This window comes from Esox lucius, chromosome 16 (assembly GCF_011004845.1).
Source record: "Esox lucius isolate fEsoLuc1 chromosome 16, fEsoLuc1.pri, whole genome shotgun sequence".
NCBI classification, from domain to species: domain Eukaryota; kingdom Metazoa; phylum Chordata; class Actinopteri; order Esociformes; family Esocidae; genus Esox; species Esox lucius.
Window position 1 is genome coordinate 30,045,743 of NC_047584.1, and position 16,892 is coordinate 30,062,634.

A 16,892-nucleotide genomic window follows, 5' to 3' on the forward strand; every position below is an offset into this window, starting at 1 on the left:
TAAAGAAACACTTCCGGGTCACGAAAATTAGGAAATTTTCGAAATAAAAGAGACCAACTTATTACTTCAAAACGAACATAAATTGAGTTTATTAATTGTTTAAGAAAATGTACCTCTCAAAACATTGACAACAATTAATATATGATCATATTTAAAAGTAATTTCAATAATAAGTTGGTATTAAAACACGTTCCAAGGGCAAAATTCAGACAATGCCAATGACTGAATATGGAAAACATATTGCCTCATAGCTCATAAACTATTGAATATTCCACAGAGAAAGCAATATAGGAAATGTTCAGGACAGTGTGAAGAGTAAGACACACCTGTCTAATCATGGGTAATTGTGTGCTACATCTAGCAACACAATATTTTCCACACCCTCTGTTTTCAAAATGTAAACATTGACTCATACAGAAAAAACTTTTCTATACGCCGAAGTGAATGTATTGTAGGAAATGTTCAGGAGAGTCTATAGAGTGATTATATGCAAAAAAATAATAATTGCAATTGTTGCTGGCATTTTACTTCGCCCATCCCATTGGCCACAATGTAACTCAATGGATATGAAATACATAATGCCCTACACAAAAAAAAACTATTCTTTACGCCACAGTGAATGTATTGTAGGACATTTTCAGGAGAGTGGATAGATTAATTGCGGCATATAGAATATTTTTTTCTCTATGAGTCAATATGTATTTAATATCCATTGAGTCACACTGTGGCCCATAGTATGGGCGGAGTACAATTCCAGCAACAATTGCATATACACAGTGCCCCCTGATTTTTTAGCATATAGTCCCTCTATAGAGTCTACTGAACATTTCTTACAATACATTCACTGCGGCATATAAAACAGTTTTTTCTGTACAGGGCAATATGTATTTCATATCCATTGAGTTACATTGTGGCCAATGGTATGGGCAGAGTAAAATGCCAGCAACAATTGCAAATACACGGTGCCCCTTGATTTTCTTTGCATATATTTACTCTATAGAGTCTCCTGAACATTTCCTACAACACATTCACTGCGGCATATAGAACTGTTTTTTCTGTACAGGGCATTATGTATTTCATATATATTGAGTTACATTGTGTCCAATGGTATGGGTGGAGCCAGCAACAAGTGCCCCTTGATTTTTTTTGCATATAATTACTCTATCCACTCTCCTGAACATTACAATACACCTTTACAATATACACAAAGCAAAGTGGCAAAATAGATTCGTTTAATATTATTAATATCGAGTTTTATCACGGACTTGTATTTTGAAGGCAGAATCCGAAAACCGGAAGTCTTATTGTTGCTACGGAATCTCCAATGTTGCCAGCATGACGCTACTTCAGGTTTCGTGTTCCGTACCGTTCTGTGAAATGGCATTTTAAAAACTTTCGGGGTCATGTGATGTTCAAAGACGTCACCGACAATTCTAGTAGTTCAAAATATATTAATCTGGATATGTAAATAAAATGTTATCCCTAAATATTACCTAATATAATGTTTTAGAGTTCATAACATCCTTACAGTTTGTATTATTATAGCAACTGTTAGATAAGTACTACGTGTTTGTTCCACAAAATAAAACGTTTTGGATGCGAAACGTTTGTCAATTACTGTTTTCCCCAAACGGCAATCTTTCAAAGAATCAAACTACCCAACAAGCCCGAGCAGCCATCCAAAAACTTTTAGGCCTGTCTCCTTCATCTAAGAAGTGTGTATATACTGGAAACTGACAAAACGTGGTAGATAACTTCTGTTATATTATGGTAAACCCACAGGCCAAGGAATTATTACATTTGTGTAAACCTTTGCGCAGTTACAGGATATAGGAGACAAACCACACAGGAACATTTGGTAAATACATGTACATTTATGGGACCGCTATAAGAGCATCAAAAAGATTTAAAATAAACCTGAAAAAGTAAGTTAACTGGTTAGACACAGTAGTTAAATCCTTTTAACCAAGATGGCGTAGATGAAAAACGATGCCGTTGTTGCTGTACATTAGCTACCCAGGTTGTAGCTAATGCTAGTCAGAAGTACTGTTAATCCTGATAAGTAGATGGATGGACTATCTAAATGTGTTGTCTAGCTCGTACACTTAAATATAAAATAGCATTTTCTCAGGGATTGCTTAATCATTTAAGTTCTCCATGGCAATATCAGACCCCGGTTGCTCAACTACCCTACTACGCCATTACTCCTTTTTTTTTGTGCCTCGTTGCACATCAAGAATGCCATTTATAAATGATATGATTATTATTATTACTGTTCAATTACAATAAAGTTGAATCTAATCGAATCAGATGCACATAGCTAATTTAGTCAACTTCATGATTACTGTAGTAGCTAGCAGGCAAACATGTTATGTTTTGTTTGCAATTCAGATCCGTGAAGATCGCCAAGCTCAGCAGTAAAGAATGAGTCTTCTTCCTGACCTGATCGCGAATGAGGACGAGACATCCTACTACGAGGACAAGATCTGGGTCCAGTGTGAGTCCCCCAGCTGCCTGAAGTGGAGGCTAGTAGTCAAGATCGATAAAGCCAGTGCTGAGTTGGACCAGGACAAACCCTGGTTCTGCCACATGAACCCTGACCCTCTCTTCAGCCACTGCAGTGTCCCCCAGGGTCCCTTCCCTAAAGAATCCCTGTTCAAGGAAAAAGGCCTGAAGATGGTCTATTCTCTGCTACCAGTTGGCAGCTTGGTGCTGGCGAAAGCAGGCAAATGGCCATGGTATGGTATAGCCGGGGGCAGCTGGTTTGATGATAATACTGTATGTATTGGTAATCCTGGACCCAGGTTAAGCCACAACTGTGTTTTCTGTGCAGGTCAAATATGCATAACATGCAAGTAAAAAGGCTCCAGTTTAATGAGCCACTGGTCACGTTGAATGTTACTGGAGTGGGTGAGGCACTAGCCAGGCTTTGTTGGCGTCTGCAGGTGGCCAGCCATCCTCTGCCCAGACCCCAGCGGGGAGGAGTATACCAGGCTGGACAGCGATGGCTATGTGGTCTGCTACCATGTTGAGTTCCTGGGGCGGCCTCACACAAGATACTGGGCTTCTACCAAGCACGTGGAACCCTATAGAGACCCCTCCACCCACGTACGGGCGCTCCTGGCACACAGTTAATTGGGTCCCTGGCTAATGGAGCAAAGCATTCAGATATATGATTATGAGATTGAAGACTCTGTAAGGGTGGATTTTCAGGGATTCAGAACACGTTGCAATGGTTTCCCTAAAACAAAAAAAGTCATCCTACTAGCCTTCTCAACGGAGGACCTGTGTCTAAGGAACCTCCCCTTTGTGCTTTACCTTATAGCCCAAATACAGGAACCTGAGAGGTGTAAAGAAGAAGTCGTATGAGGTGGCAATAGAGGAGGCCGTGAAGGTGAAGGAGATGGGATGTGAGGAAAGAGTGCAGATTTGCCAATTCCAGCATCAGGAATGTGAGTGTGCATTAAGCTAAATATATGCTCCAAGCCATAGTTTAACCTCAGTTGACTATTGACGTAACATTACAGCTCAAATGGGTCTACCAGAAACCCAGATTTCCTATGATAATAGTAACCAATGTGAGGTATTTCTACTGTGAAGTTATCACTTGTTACATTTTTGCTCTGTGACTGTTTTTTCCGGGACTGTGTGTGAGAAAAGTGTTGAGTCAGGCGCAGAGTCTAATGCATTCAATTGAGAGGATGCTAAAACAGTGTTCACACCAGCAGGAGAGCCAAGTGAAGGTACGCTATAGACAGATTTAAAAAAACATATTTTTTAAACATCTCTCAAGGGCTGTAAGAACACTATGTCAGAAGCTGATTGCTGTATTCGATTGACCATTTGGATACTGTGTTCATTTGGATACTGTGTTCATTTGGATACTGTGTGACATCCATATGTGCTGTTTGTATGTTTTGGATTCATTGTATGTCTGTACTGACGTCGTGACAACGGTGACAGATGATCAGGATGTGGGACGCCAGCATTGTGGAGGAGGGGGACACCCTGGTCATCGAGGGTTTTAGATTTCAGAGTGCCACCTGTCTGGAGGACCTGATGGCTACATGAAACAAAACACTATTTGATTTCAATTAGAGATTGAACTGTTTTGAAATGAGAAATGCCCAGAGTGTCTCTCAAAGATAGCCCAAACCCGTTCATTCAATGCGCTTCATATGTTTCACACGTGTGGAGGTTTTTGTTCACTCTTTAGTGTCGTTATTATATGTTTCTACTTTCATTGTTGGAAATGAATGGCACCTCTGGTGACTCATATGTTTTCTTCTACTGCAGACAAAATACAAGGTTTTCAGTTTGACTTGTTTGTTCAATGTGTAGATTTTTTATGTTCATGTTTATCCAGTGCAACAAAGCTTCCTAATATTCTTTTGAGGTTTTGAAAATAAATGTTGGTTTCAAACAAAAACCACAATCTTTCGGTGTGTAATTTTCAAGGCCAGCGTTGCTTGGCTCACCGCCCTGTCATCTTCTGAATATGTATGTAGGGGGCGCTGTTGAACTTGTCCACTTCTGAATATGTATGTAGGGGGCGCTGTTGAACATGTCCACTTCTGAATATGTTGGTAGGGGGCGCTGTTGGCCTTGCATTTATCCGACGCAGTGTCTTCACGGTGGGCTGTGTGGGAGTTACAGGCCAGCTTCATTGTAACACTATGACATCTAGGGTTTTACAGCTGTTCTATGGTTTCTGTTTTAAGCCGGTTGGCAGATTTTGACTCCTGGTTTGAACTTTATTCGTGTGCGCACAAGCCTGGGAAGTGACGTGAGGACTTGAGTTTCAATACTGTGGGCATAACACGCAGACCCCAACGCTCATGTAAACACCGATGGGGGTGTCACTGTTGTGAATTTGTAAGAAGTCCAAGTATTTGCATGTTATTTTGTAGGAGAGAAATTACTGCTTTAAAGATTTGCCGGAGTGGTTAAAGTCTTGTCAGAGAGGTTAACAGGCTAGTATATAATGTTTCATCTTTTAACAGCCTTGTGTTTTTTTTCTTTTAACACGCTAGTATATAGTGTCTCATCTTTTAACAGGCTGGTATATAGTGTTTCATCTTTAAATAGCCTTGTATGTTTTCTTCTTTTAACACGCTAGTATACAGAGTTTCATCTATTAACAGGCTGGTATATATTGTCTCATCTTGTGACAGGCTGGTATATAGTTATTTTTCTGATTCTCAATGATCATAGTCTTTTCCTCTACAGGGAGTCAGGTTTTGTTTTTACTGTATTCTAATTCGCCATATTCTGATTAATTGACTGTTCTGGTCTGAAGGCTTCAGACTGCTGGTAGAACAGATTTGTGAACTCAGCTTCCGTTGGATAAAAAAAGAACTCTTATCTCTGCTCAACTCTTGGCATTGCAGAGCTTTGTAATGATATAAGAGGGGATCGTTGTATTGTAAATGTTTCCTAATCTTAAATGGTCTTTTCTGAGTTTTTATAATTAGTGAATATTGGCCCTAATTGCATTGTTTGTAGTGTCCCTGTGGACATGTAGAAAGATATTACAGAATACTACATGAATGGTTTCAATGGGGCGCTTATCCCATGGAGTAAAATCGTGTTTTGCAAGCAGACCTCACCACACTAATCTAAAGTGCAATTAGTTCATTTAAACATTCAGTGTACTAGTTCCGTACAGTGGAAGTAAAGATTGCCACAAAAAGAGTTCTGCTGAGAGAATTTAATTGTTGAACTTCACAACCAGTGCACTAAACACAACTTAGTCGGGTGATTCTTTTTGAAGGCCTTTTCTTTAGTGACTTACAATCTTGTTTTCTGGCCATGCAAAGATTAATAATTCTAAATGATTAATAACTCTAAATAGGATGGGAAAATAAATGTTTAAAGATGCTGATTATTTCAACTGATTTCCATAAGAGAGATATAAAGTACTGGCACTTGCGTGGTTTTCTGTCAACTTCCAATTTACACTCATTAATTATTCACACAACACTTTAGGAAAGGAACATGATAATCAACACAGTCAATCTCTGAATTCAGTCATTACTTATTCTGCTAGGCTTCAACTAAATAGATTTTGGCACAACAGGAATTAGACTGATAACTGGTTTTGTATTGTTTGTGCGTGTCTGAGGAAAATGACATTTTTAGAATACACTGATTAACCTTTGAAAGCCAGTGTTATGAAAATAGGCAAATTGAAGTATATAGTCTATTAGAGCTGGCATTAGCTTTTTTATTTAGTGTTTCCTCACCTTACAGAACTGTATTCACTAGGAACCAGACAGAATCTGATGGAACTAAACAGGGAAGGACCTATACCAACATCTGTCCAGTTGAAACTCTTGTTTTGAGTGCATTTTCACGTTCTAGTCAAACACTCCCTATACAGTGCAATAGTGGTGACCAGGGAACATACTGTGTAAATGGACACAACATTCCAAAATCTTGCACCTGAATCCCACCTGGCCTGTAAGGCTTTGAACAATGAAACACTATATACAGTATCGCACAAAAGTGAGTACACCCCTCACATTTTTGCAAACATTTGATTATACCTTTTCATGTAACAACACTGAAGAAATTACACTTTGCTACAATGTAAAGTAGTGATGTACAGCTTGTATAACAGCTACAGTGTCGCCGGACCCCCCCCGTCTCAGTTCCAAGGTGTTACGCTGCTATATTATTGTGCTGGAGGATATGAGGAATGCACTTCTAACTTTTCTCAGTCTCCTCCAGTTTTACATTTTAGGAGGAGATGAGGTCCTGGTCCACACCTGCGGAGTACCTGGTTTGGGGGGTCCGTTCCTGTCCCTGTCCTTGTCCACCTGGTCATACTTTTGACCTAGTCTAGAATCAAATAGACTCTGGATTTAGCCCAGAAAAATGTATTTATTATTCCAATTGGACTCTTAATATCTCCCCCGGCACAGCCAGAAGAAGACTGGTCACCTCTCTGAGCATGGGTCGTCTCTAGGTTTCTTCCTAAAATTGGCCTTCTTAGGGAGTTTTTCCTACCCACTGAAATTCAACACTACTGTTGTTTGCTCCTTGGGGTTTAAGGCCGGGTGTCTCTGTTAACTGCTGTTGTAAAAAGGGCTTTATAAATACATTTGATTGATTGATTGTAAATTTGCTGTCCCCTCAAAATAACTCAACACACAGCCATTAATGTCCAAACTGCTGGCAACAAAAGTGAGTACACCCCTAAGTGGAAATGTTCAAATTTTGCCTGATTAGCCATTTTCCCTCCCCGTTGTCATGTGACTCGTTAGTGTTACAAGGTCTCAGGTGTGAATGGGGAGCCGGTGTGTTAAATTTGGTGTTATTGCTCTCACACTCCCTCATATTTGTCACTGGAAGTTCAGCATGGCACCTCATGGCAAAGAACTCTTTGAGGATCTGAAAAAAAGAATTGTTGCTCTACATAAAGATGGCCTAGGCTATGAGAAGATTGCCAAGACCCTGAAACTGAGCTGCCGCACGGTGGCCAAGACCATACAAGCAGACTAAGGACATGGACTACTGGAACCATGTCCTGTGGTCTGATGAGACCAAGATAAACTTATTCGGTTCAGATGGTGTCAAGCGTGTGTGGCGGCAACCAGGTGAGGAGTACAAAGACACGTGTGTGTCTTGCCTACAGTCAAGCATGGTGGTGGGAGTGTCATGGTCTGGGGCTGCATGAGTGCTGCCGGCACTGGGGAGCTACAGTTCATTGAGGGAACCATGAATGCCAACATGTACTGTGACACATTGAAGCATCAATCAATCAAATTTATTTATAAAGCCCTTTTTACAACACCAGTTGTCACAAAGTGCTTTACAGAGACACCTGGCCTTAAACCCCAAGGAGCAAACAACAGTAGTGTTGAATTTCATGATCCCCTCCCTTTGTAGACTGGGCCGCAGGGCAGTATTCCAACATGATAACGACCCCAAACACACCTCCAAGACAACCAATGGTTTGCTAAAGAAGCTGAGGGTATACCCCAGACCTAAACCCCATTGAGCATTTGTGGGGCATCCTGAAACGGAAGGTGGAGGAGCACCTTCCATCTCTAACCTCCACCAGCTCCATGATGTCGTCATGGAGGAGTGGAAGAGGACTCCAGTGGCAACCTGTGAAGCTCTGGTGAACTCCATGCCCAAGAGGGTTAAGGTAGTGCTGGAAAATAATGGTGGCCGCACAAAATATTGACACTTTGGACCCAATTTGGACATTTCCAATTTGGTGTACTCACTTTTCTTGCCAGCGGTTTAGACATTAATGGCTGTGTGTTGAGTTATTTTGAGGGGACAGCAAATTTACACTGCTACAATGTAAAGAAGTGAGCGTACAGTTTTTCTAACAAAGTGTCATTTCTTCAGTGTTGTCACATGAAAAGATATAATCAAATATTTACAAAAATTTGAGGGGTGCACTCACTTTTGTGAGATACTGTACCAGCCTGTCTAAAGATGAGACAATATATAGTGAGTGATTAGTGGTGTTGTTATTATATTTTATATACATGTACTGCTCTTCTGAAGTATTGTACATTGAAGTCTGTCTACACCAAAGTGTAATTTGTCATTCATATCCTTGTGTATGCTAGCTTAGCAGTGTAGATGGCTATAGAGACTAAGCCTAACTATAGGTTACTGTAGCTATAGAGACCGTAGCTTTAGAAAATGTCTCCATGAATGCTATGGCTGTATGGTTGAGACAGCTGATAAAGAGGCCCTGCAATGCAAAGCAAATGACACATCAAGTAGATTCTCTCTCTCTCTCTCTCTCTCTTTCCACTGTAACTCTGTATCACATACAGACCCACTAAAGCCGGTAATGAGAAGACCAATATTGGTGAGTGAATATTGATGAGTTAATAGATCAAAATCACGGTTTGAACTCGTCACCCGTCAGGAGAGACCTTTGTGATTCTGTTGGCTGCCGTTTCACTGGCAATTCCTTAAAACTCCCGGCAGCTTCGGCTCCTCAGAGCTCTGTTAACGCAATATGCTAATGAACACTCAGAAAAAAACGCTGGGTGTCGGCCGGTCAAAGGTTCCACCGTGACGGCTGCCCGTTCTCTAATGGTGCCGGCGGTTGCCACCGAGTCCCCACAGGACTCTCTATCAGCACCTTTAACCATTCGGTTCCCCGTTCTAACTGGAAGGAGTGTGACGGGTTCATGATGTGACCACATTCGCGCCAGATGGATGTTTGTACTGTTGTATTATATAGGTTGTTTCCCGGAATTCTCCCCCCCCCCCCCCCCGATTTGTAGTTGCAGGTGACCACGCCCATCGCAGCAGCTCCCAGGTTACGAGGGGGAGTTGGAGGTCGTACCGTGTGTCCTCTGATAGACACCTCTGTTGTCTGTGCTGCCGCTTCCTGTCGTCACACTGTTTCGCTCAACAGCCAGGTGTCAGCAGAATCAGCGTGTGGGAGGATAACTGGTTTCAGCTCGCGGCCGACCCAGCAGACCCGAGTCCGTTGCTGGAGCTCGATGTGACCAGCAAGTGGCTGCCGGTTATCTGTCTTCCTGCCCTGGGGGTTTGTGGGACCTGGCTGGAATCTAGGCTGCAGTGATGCTCCTGTACTGCAGTGATGCTCCTGTACTGCAGTGATGCTCCTGTCCTGCAGTGCAGTGCCTTTGCCCGTCGCACCAAGTCTCTTGTGGTTCGATAGTTCTGACGAATCTAAACAGCCCTCGGGTGTAATGTAATGTGTCCTAGCCCCTGTCCTAGACCTGTTCTAACCTGTCCTATGCGTGTTCTACCTGGGCCTATACCTGTTCTAACCTGTCCTATGCCTGTCCTAGACCTGTCTTTTACCTGTTCTTACCTGTCCTATGCCTGTCCTAGACCTGTCTTTTACCTGTTCTTACCTGTCCTATGCCTGTCCTAGACCTGTCTTTTACCTGTTCTTACCTGTCCTATGCCTGGTCTAGACCTTTCCTATACCAGTTCTAGACCTATCCTATAATTGTTTTAGACCAATCCTGTCCGACTGCTTGCAAGGCGCGGAGTTCTGGTAGTAGACACCCGCTGGATAAAAGTCTCTCACAATTTAGAACAGGCCGAACCGTTGACACCCGCTCTGACTCCCGGTCCATTCATTATACTTCTATGCATTTTGTCCAGTCCAACAGGCATAATCCACAGGCATTTCAAAAACTGGGTGCCGGTTATCCAATCCCTCTCTACCTCGTATAGTGATAAAGGAACCAAGGTTAGGTTATCGCCGCCCTGGTCAGTCAGCAGCGTCCCATGACTGGGTGAGCAGCCGTTGGTGAGGCAAAATGACTTGCCCACTGAGTTGCCAAGCTCCAGGATGCCAGTGGGACAGTCACGGTGCCTCCTCAGGTCTGTCTCTGTGCGTTAGCTGGGAGGTCGCTGTCAGAGGACTCGGTCGAAAACAGGCTGCACAGCACTCTCCACTCCTCAGCTTGGCAGCACCCTGTCCCTCTGCCCGCCTGTCTGTCGGCGTGCCTGTCTGCCCGTCTGTCTCGGCGTGTCTGTATGCCTGTCTGCCCGTCTGTCTCGGCGTGCCTGTCTGCCCGTCTGTCTCGGCGTGTCTGTCTGCCTGTATGGCTATTTGCCTGTCTGTCTGTTTAGTGATTTAAATAATGTTTGGAGACAATACAGCTCTATTGTTACTCTCCCTCTCTCTCTCTCTCTTTACCTTCCCCCCCTCCCTCTCTCCCTCTTTCCCCCTTCTACCTCTCTTGCTCGCTCTCCCTCTCTCTCTACCTCTCTCTCTCGCTCTCTCTCTACCTCTCTCCCTCTCTCTCTACCTCTCTCCAGCTCTCTCTTTCTACCTGTTTCTCTCCATCGCTACTTCATCTGCACATATACGCACAAACATCCTACAAAACAGGACCTAACTTTTGTACCTAACCCTAAATGTAACGTCATTACTTTTCACAATATTTCATATTTTCAAGTAAAAACAGGAAATATCGTTGAGGTAGGAAAACAGGAACAAACACCAGTATGCATGCATGCGCACGCACACACCCACACACACACACACACATACACACACACACACACACACACGGTTACAGATCTGTTATACTTCAAAAACAAATATGCATTCAAAGTGGTATGAATATACGAAAAAAAAGTAGTAAAAAACAATGTTTTCCCATTGAAGCTCAAGCTAGTTCTTCAGAGGTCACGAAGAGGGAGAACCATGTGAAGTTTGATGGAGTAAACTTTAGTTTGATGATACCTGGGCGAGTGTGCCACCCCTGGCTGTGAGGGACAGTCTGTTCTACCATATGCTTCCATTTATCATGGATCAGTCCTCATTAAACCACACGTCATTACAGTGCTGGAGCTCTCCACTGGGAGCCACCTGCCTGCCTGCCTGCCTGCCTGTCTGTCTATCTGTCTGCCTAACTGCCTGTCTGTCTGTCTCTGCCTGTCCGTCTGTCTGTCTCTGCCTGTCCATCTGTCTGTCTGTCTCTGTCTGTCTGTCTGTCTGTCTCTTTCTGCTTGTTGGCCTGTCTGTCTGCCTGTCTGTCTATCTGTCTGCCTAACTGTCTGTCTCTGCCTGTCGGTCTGTCTGTCTCTGCCTGTCGGTCGGTCTGTCTGTCTCTGTCTGTCTGTCTCTTTCTGCTTGTCGGGCTGTTTTTCTGTCTGTCTGTCTCTGTCTGTCTCTGCCTACCTGCCTGCCTGCCTGCCTGTCTGTCTGTCTATGTCTGTCTGTCTTTGTCTGTCTTTCTGTCTGTCTCTGCCTGTCTGTCTGCTTGTCTGTCTGCACCCTTGCTAAAATAAGACTGTTATAAGACACCCCCTTATTACATTGCTAATATAATAACCAAGGAATAATAACACTCACTTTGAATATAGTCCTGGTATACTATCCAGTTATGATAAACCCGTTCTATTGCCTCTTTTATAACACTTATGTGATAATCATGTTGTAATACCCCTGTTATAATACCCATATCATAACACAATACCCCTGGTGTGATGAGCAGTCTACACCTCTTTTATAATACAACTGTTGTAATGTGCCTGTTAAAACACCCCTCGTAGAAGTAAGCAATAATGGACAAGGGTATGTGTAATGGACACAGCACTAAGCAGCTGTATTCTGGCAATATATTACAAACCCTCTAAAATGCCTTTTTATATAGCTGTTTCCAGGTCACAGAAATATTTGATATCATACCCGTGGTATACAGATATCAGCCAATCAGCATTCAGGATTCACCCAGTTTATAATACCCTTTATTTAAAGTATCTCTGTTTTCATGGGCAGCCTAACCTTGTTTCAACACCCCTGTTTTAATACACCATTATAACACCTAGTTATAACAACTGTGGTCTAGCATGGAACCATGACACTGAACAGACCGTGTCGTATGCTAAAACCAGAGCCCTCACTTAAAAAAACAGCGCTCTCACTTATAAAAGCAGATAGCTCACTTGTAAAACCAGAGACCTCATCTGTAAAACCAGAGCCATAACTTGTAAATACAGAGCCCTCACTTGTAAAACCAGAGACCTCAACTGTAAAACCAGAGCCATAACTTGTAAAACCAGAGCCCAAACTTGTAAATCCAGAGACCTCAACTGTAAAACCAGAGCCATAACTTGTAAAACCAGAGACCTCAACTGTAAAACCAGAGCCATCACTTGTAAAATCAGAGCCCTCACTTGTAAAACCAGAGACCTCAACTGTAAAACCAGAGCCATCACTTGTAAAATCAGAGCCCCCAACTGTAAAACCAGAGCCATAAATTGTAAAACCAGAGCCCTCACTTGTAAAATCAGTGCCCTCAAATGTAATATCAGAGCCCTCAAATGTATAATCAGAGCCATCACTTTTAAAATCAGAGCCCTCACTTGTAAAACCAGAGCCATAACTTGTTAAACAAGAGCCCTCACTTGCTTTGAATTGTTCTCCTTTGTTTTATTCTCTCTTGTCATTCATCTGAGAAATGTGTGTATATCCCTCGGTATGTGTGTGCCTGTGCATGTGTGTCTGTGTGTGTCTTCACTGTGTGACAGCCGGAACAGCGGAGAGGAGTGGATCAGACTTCCTGTGAGGTGGAAGATGGCAGCAGGAGTGAGATGTCTGGGCCACGCTGATTGGTGTGTGCATGTCTGTGTGTGTCTGTGGTCGTCTATGTGTGTATCTTTTTGTGTGTGTGTGTGTGTGTGTGTGTGTGTCTGAGTGTGAATGCATGTGTGACTGCACAGATTCAACAGAGAAGCAAACTGTGCGTGTCTGATTGTTTTATTAACAATAGTAAAGATTTGTAAAGAATTTCACTGAATTTCCAAGTTGCTTAAAAATAACAAAATAAAGCAATTTATTTTTTACCGTTTGACCAGCTGGGTGAGTTTCTCGTATGTTCTGTTTGCTACATCCAGGTTAACATGGTGTAGGTTTTCAAATGGACCGTGTTCAAAAGGTACAGATCAAATGGAACCAGCTTGCTTTTCTTTACGGGCATGCTGAGACAGTATGAGACACAGATGGACAGAAAGCCTTGATCATGATTAGCATGAGCGACAAACCATTAGATGGAGTAGTAATGAAAGACTGGATCGGGGCATATCTTTGATGACAGAAAAAAAGCCCTTATGACTTTAGGAAATTCCCTCTTCTGACATACTTGTCTTCTGGAAGCAACACAGACGGTTTCGTAACTTGGTCGGTAGATAGTTGTTCTGCTATGCAGTGATTCTAAGATGTAATGAGGAAGGAACATTTTCTGCAGTGGAAATTCCCTCCTGTGTGTGTGCGTGTATATGTGTGTGTCTGCAGGTTTTGCTCTCATACCAAAAATACCAAAACTCCCTACAAAGATGGTAAAAGGCGAACGTTTGACTTTGGACATTTTGTTAGTCTCCATGAGGAAAAAGCAAGGATAATGCAACGAGGTGTGTGTGTATGTGTGTATATGTATGTGTGTGTGGGGGTGCGTGTGCGTGTGTGTGTGTGTATATACCTTATGTCTCAGTATGTGTGTTTACTGTAAAGCAGTATATATACATTATATCTCATCTGTGTGTGTGCGTGTGTGTGTGCGTTAATCAGTGGAAATACCCTCCAGGTTACCTGATGCTCCTTAACCAGTCACGTGATCCCTGTGAGACCCCTATCGTCTAACCAACACACAAAGAACAACTCTTTGTCTTCACGCGATGACTTCACATACCTCAACCCCTGAATCATGCCATGATGCTGGAGGATGTGTACGCCCTTCCAGAGCACCGCCGGTTCGACAGAGCCCTTCTGTCCACATCACCCCTTTGAGTAAAGTCCATGTCCCGACAGTGACACGATAGCGCACGCAGATCGCCGACCGGGCCGGATCTAGGCACGGCGTGACTCCGCGTTTCACCAGAATTGTTTCTGTTGCCCGAGAGTTGAACTGAAATCTTAGCAACTGCGATCGCATTGGATTTAACCTTCGTGGCGATAATGTTAATAGGTTCCTGTCAACAGTAGTGCAGGTGGCCAAGCTGTTACAGCATCTGACCAGTAATTTAAAAAAATAGCTAGATTGAATCCTGAGCGCGGCAAGGACAAACTACAGTTTTGTTCTGCCCTTGAGCAAGGCTGTTAAAACTGCAGATGTGTTTTCTTTTTATAATCACAATCATTGAGCCTAGGATAAATTTTTTAAGTTAATGTTTCCAATCCAATTTTTCTACAAAAATATTTGGAGTGTGCAAGATTTTCCCAATTTAACCCAGTCTGTCTATCTATTTAAAGTGACTTGTAGTCTCCTCATACTCATTTCAGACACTCACAGTTCTATCCCCCCACCCTTAACCACCCTGGACTAATTAATAATATACCATTCAGTTCTATCCCCCCACCCTAATCCACCCTGGACTAACTAATAATATACCAGTCAGTTCTATCCACCAACCCTAAACCACCCTGGACTAACTAATAATATACCAGTCAGTACTATCCCCCACCCTGGACTAACTAGTAATATACCATTCAGTTCTATCCGCCAACCCTAAACCACCCTGGACTAACCAGTAATATACTAGTCACTACTATTCCCGCACCCTAAACCACCCTGGACTAACTAGTAATATACCAGTCTGTACTATCCCCCCACGCTAAACCAGGACTAGCTAGTGTTATTCAGTAAGTGAAGAGGAGACGTAATTTCAGCCTTGTAAACGCTGGAGGCAGGATACTACACAGGGCCACTTTGAATACTGAATATTGGTTAGTCCTTGTGTGCAAACTAATCCAGTTTTCCATTCCCATACAGGGAGTAACACGGTGTCATTGAGGATATAAGGACGCAAAGGAGTTCTACCATGTTGTGGAAGGCCGTAATAAGATGCCGCCCGATGCAGTTGTTATTACCCACAATGCCCTTCTTTTCCCTGGGCTTCAGAACCTTTGACCATTAACATTACCAGAGAGAGGACGTGAAGGCATGTTGTTTTGAAATGCTACATGGATCATCGTGTCATTTCACAACCTGAGAAAACTGTGTGTGTGTGTGTGTGTGTGTTGCTGAGTCTGTGGATGGGTGGGTGTGTATGTCTCTGTGTGTATATCTGTGTGTGCGCACGCGTGTGTGTGTGTGTGTGTCTGTGTGTGTGGGTTAAAAGAGACATGATGGCCTTTAGGAGGAGAGAAGAGAGGAGGAGAAGAGGAGGGAAGGAGGAACTGGGGGGGTGAGAAAAGAAGGAAGGGAGTAAGAGAGAAAGAGTTGAGGGAGGAGGGTTAGCTAGGGGGTGAGGAAGAAGAGGACAGCAGTAGGATGAAGGATGGTGGCAGCGAGAGAGAACCAGCTACCAGCAAGGGGGTTTGCATCAGGACAGAACCAGCTACCAGCCTGGGGGTTTGCATCAGGACAGAACCAGCTACCAGCCTGGGGGTTGGTATCAGGACAGAACCAGCTACCAGCCTGGGGGTTGGCATCAGGACAGAACCAGCTACCAGCCTGGGGGTTGGCATCAGGCCAGAACCAGCTACCAGCCTGGGGGTTGGCATCAGGACAGAACCAGCTACCAGCCTGGGGGTTGGTATCAGGACAGAACCAGCTACCAGCCTGGGGGTTGGCATCAGGACAGAACCAGCTACCAGCCTGGGGGTTGGCATCAGGACAGAACCAGCTACCAGCCTGGGGGTTGGTATCAGGACAGAACCAGCTACCAGCCTGGGGGTTGGCATCAGGACAGAACCAGCTACCAGCCTGGGGGTTGGCATCAGGACAGAACCAGCTATCAGCCTGGGGGTTGGCATCAGGACAGAACCAGCTACCAGCCTGGGGGTTGGCATCAGGCCAGAACCAGCTACCAGCCTGGGGGTTGGCATCAGGCCAGAACCAGCTACCAGCCTGGGGGTTGGCATCAGGACAGAACCAGCTACCAGCCTGGGGGTTGGCATCAGGACAGAACCAGCTACCAGCCTGGGGGTTGGCATCAGGACAGAACCAGCTACCAGCCTGGGGGTTGGCATCAGGACAGAACTCAGCCAGGCGTCTGTGCATCCCGAGACACTGTGAATCTGTGGCATTCCCGTAGAAAGAGGCACGATATGTGACCAGGAGAACTCATGGAGATCTAATCTGATCGAAGTCCAAACTCACTCACTGCATCCAAAATGGCACCCTATTCCGGCCCAACAGGCCCTGGTCAAAACCAGTGCCCTATATAGGGAAAAGGGGGCCAGTTTGGGAGGCCTGGGTTTCCTGTTCCTCTGGGGGTTGATGATGGGCCTCGTGTCGGTAATCAGCTCACAACTGCAACATTTGCATTTTTATAGAAGATTTGGTGTTCTGCTGCCGAGGCTGCCAGCCAGTAGGACTGTTTCACTGTCCGCTGAGTGTCAACGCGGATTATCCTCAAGCTAGGTGGCTAGAGGTTTATATGAGGTCTCGCTGGTGCGCCGAGTCAGTGTGTGTGCG

At 43.9% G+C, this 16,892-nt stretch overlaps 1 protein-coding gene across 5 annotated transcripts in view; it reads left to right on the plus strand.

Annotated features, from left to right (window-relative positions):
- Positions 1–1,627: 1,627 nt before the first annotated feature.
- Positions 1,628–16,892, plus strand: part of LOC105023494 (zinc finger CW-type PWWP domain protein 2) — a 50,059-nt gene continuing 34,794 nt past the window's right edge. Inside the window, exons 1-6 of one of the 5 annotated variants that reach the window (XM_010892738.2) lie at positions 1,638–1,925; positions 2,392–2,738; positions 2,946–3,108; positions 3,326–3,452; positions 3,661–3,743; positions 3,964–4,383. In XM_010892738.2, the coding sequence (XP_010891040.2) occupies positions 2,425–2,738; positions 2,946–3,108; positions 3,326–3,452; positions 3,661–3,743; positions 3,964–4,071 (795 nt within the window). In that variant the 5' untranslated portion in view covers positions 1,638–1,925; positions 2,392–2,424 and the 3' untranslated portion in view covers positions 4,072–4,383. Of the gene's footprint in view, positions 1,926–2,391; positions 2,739–2,945; positions 3,109–3,325; positions 3,453–3,660; positions 3,744–3,963; positions 4,384–16,892 lie in introns of those variants that run through there. The other 4 variants (XM_020054603.2, XM_020054600.2, XM_020054601.2 and 1 more) reach the window with 4 other exon arrangements.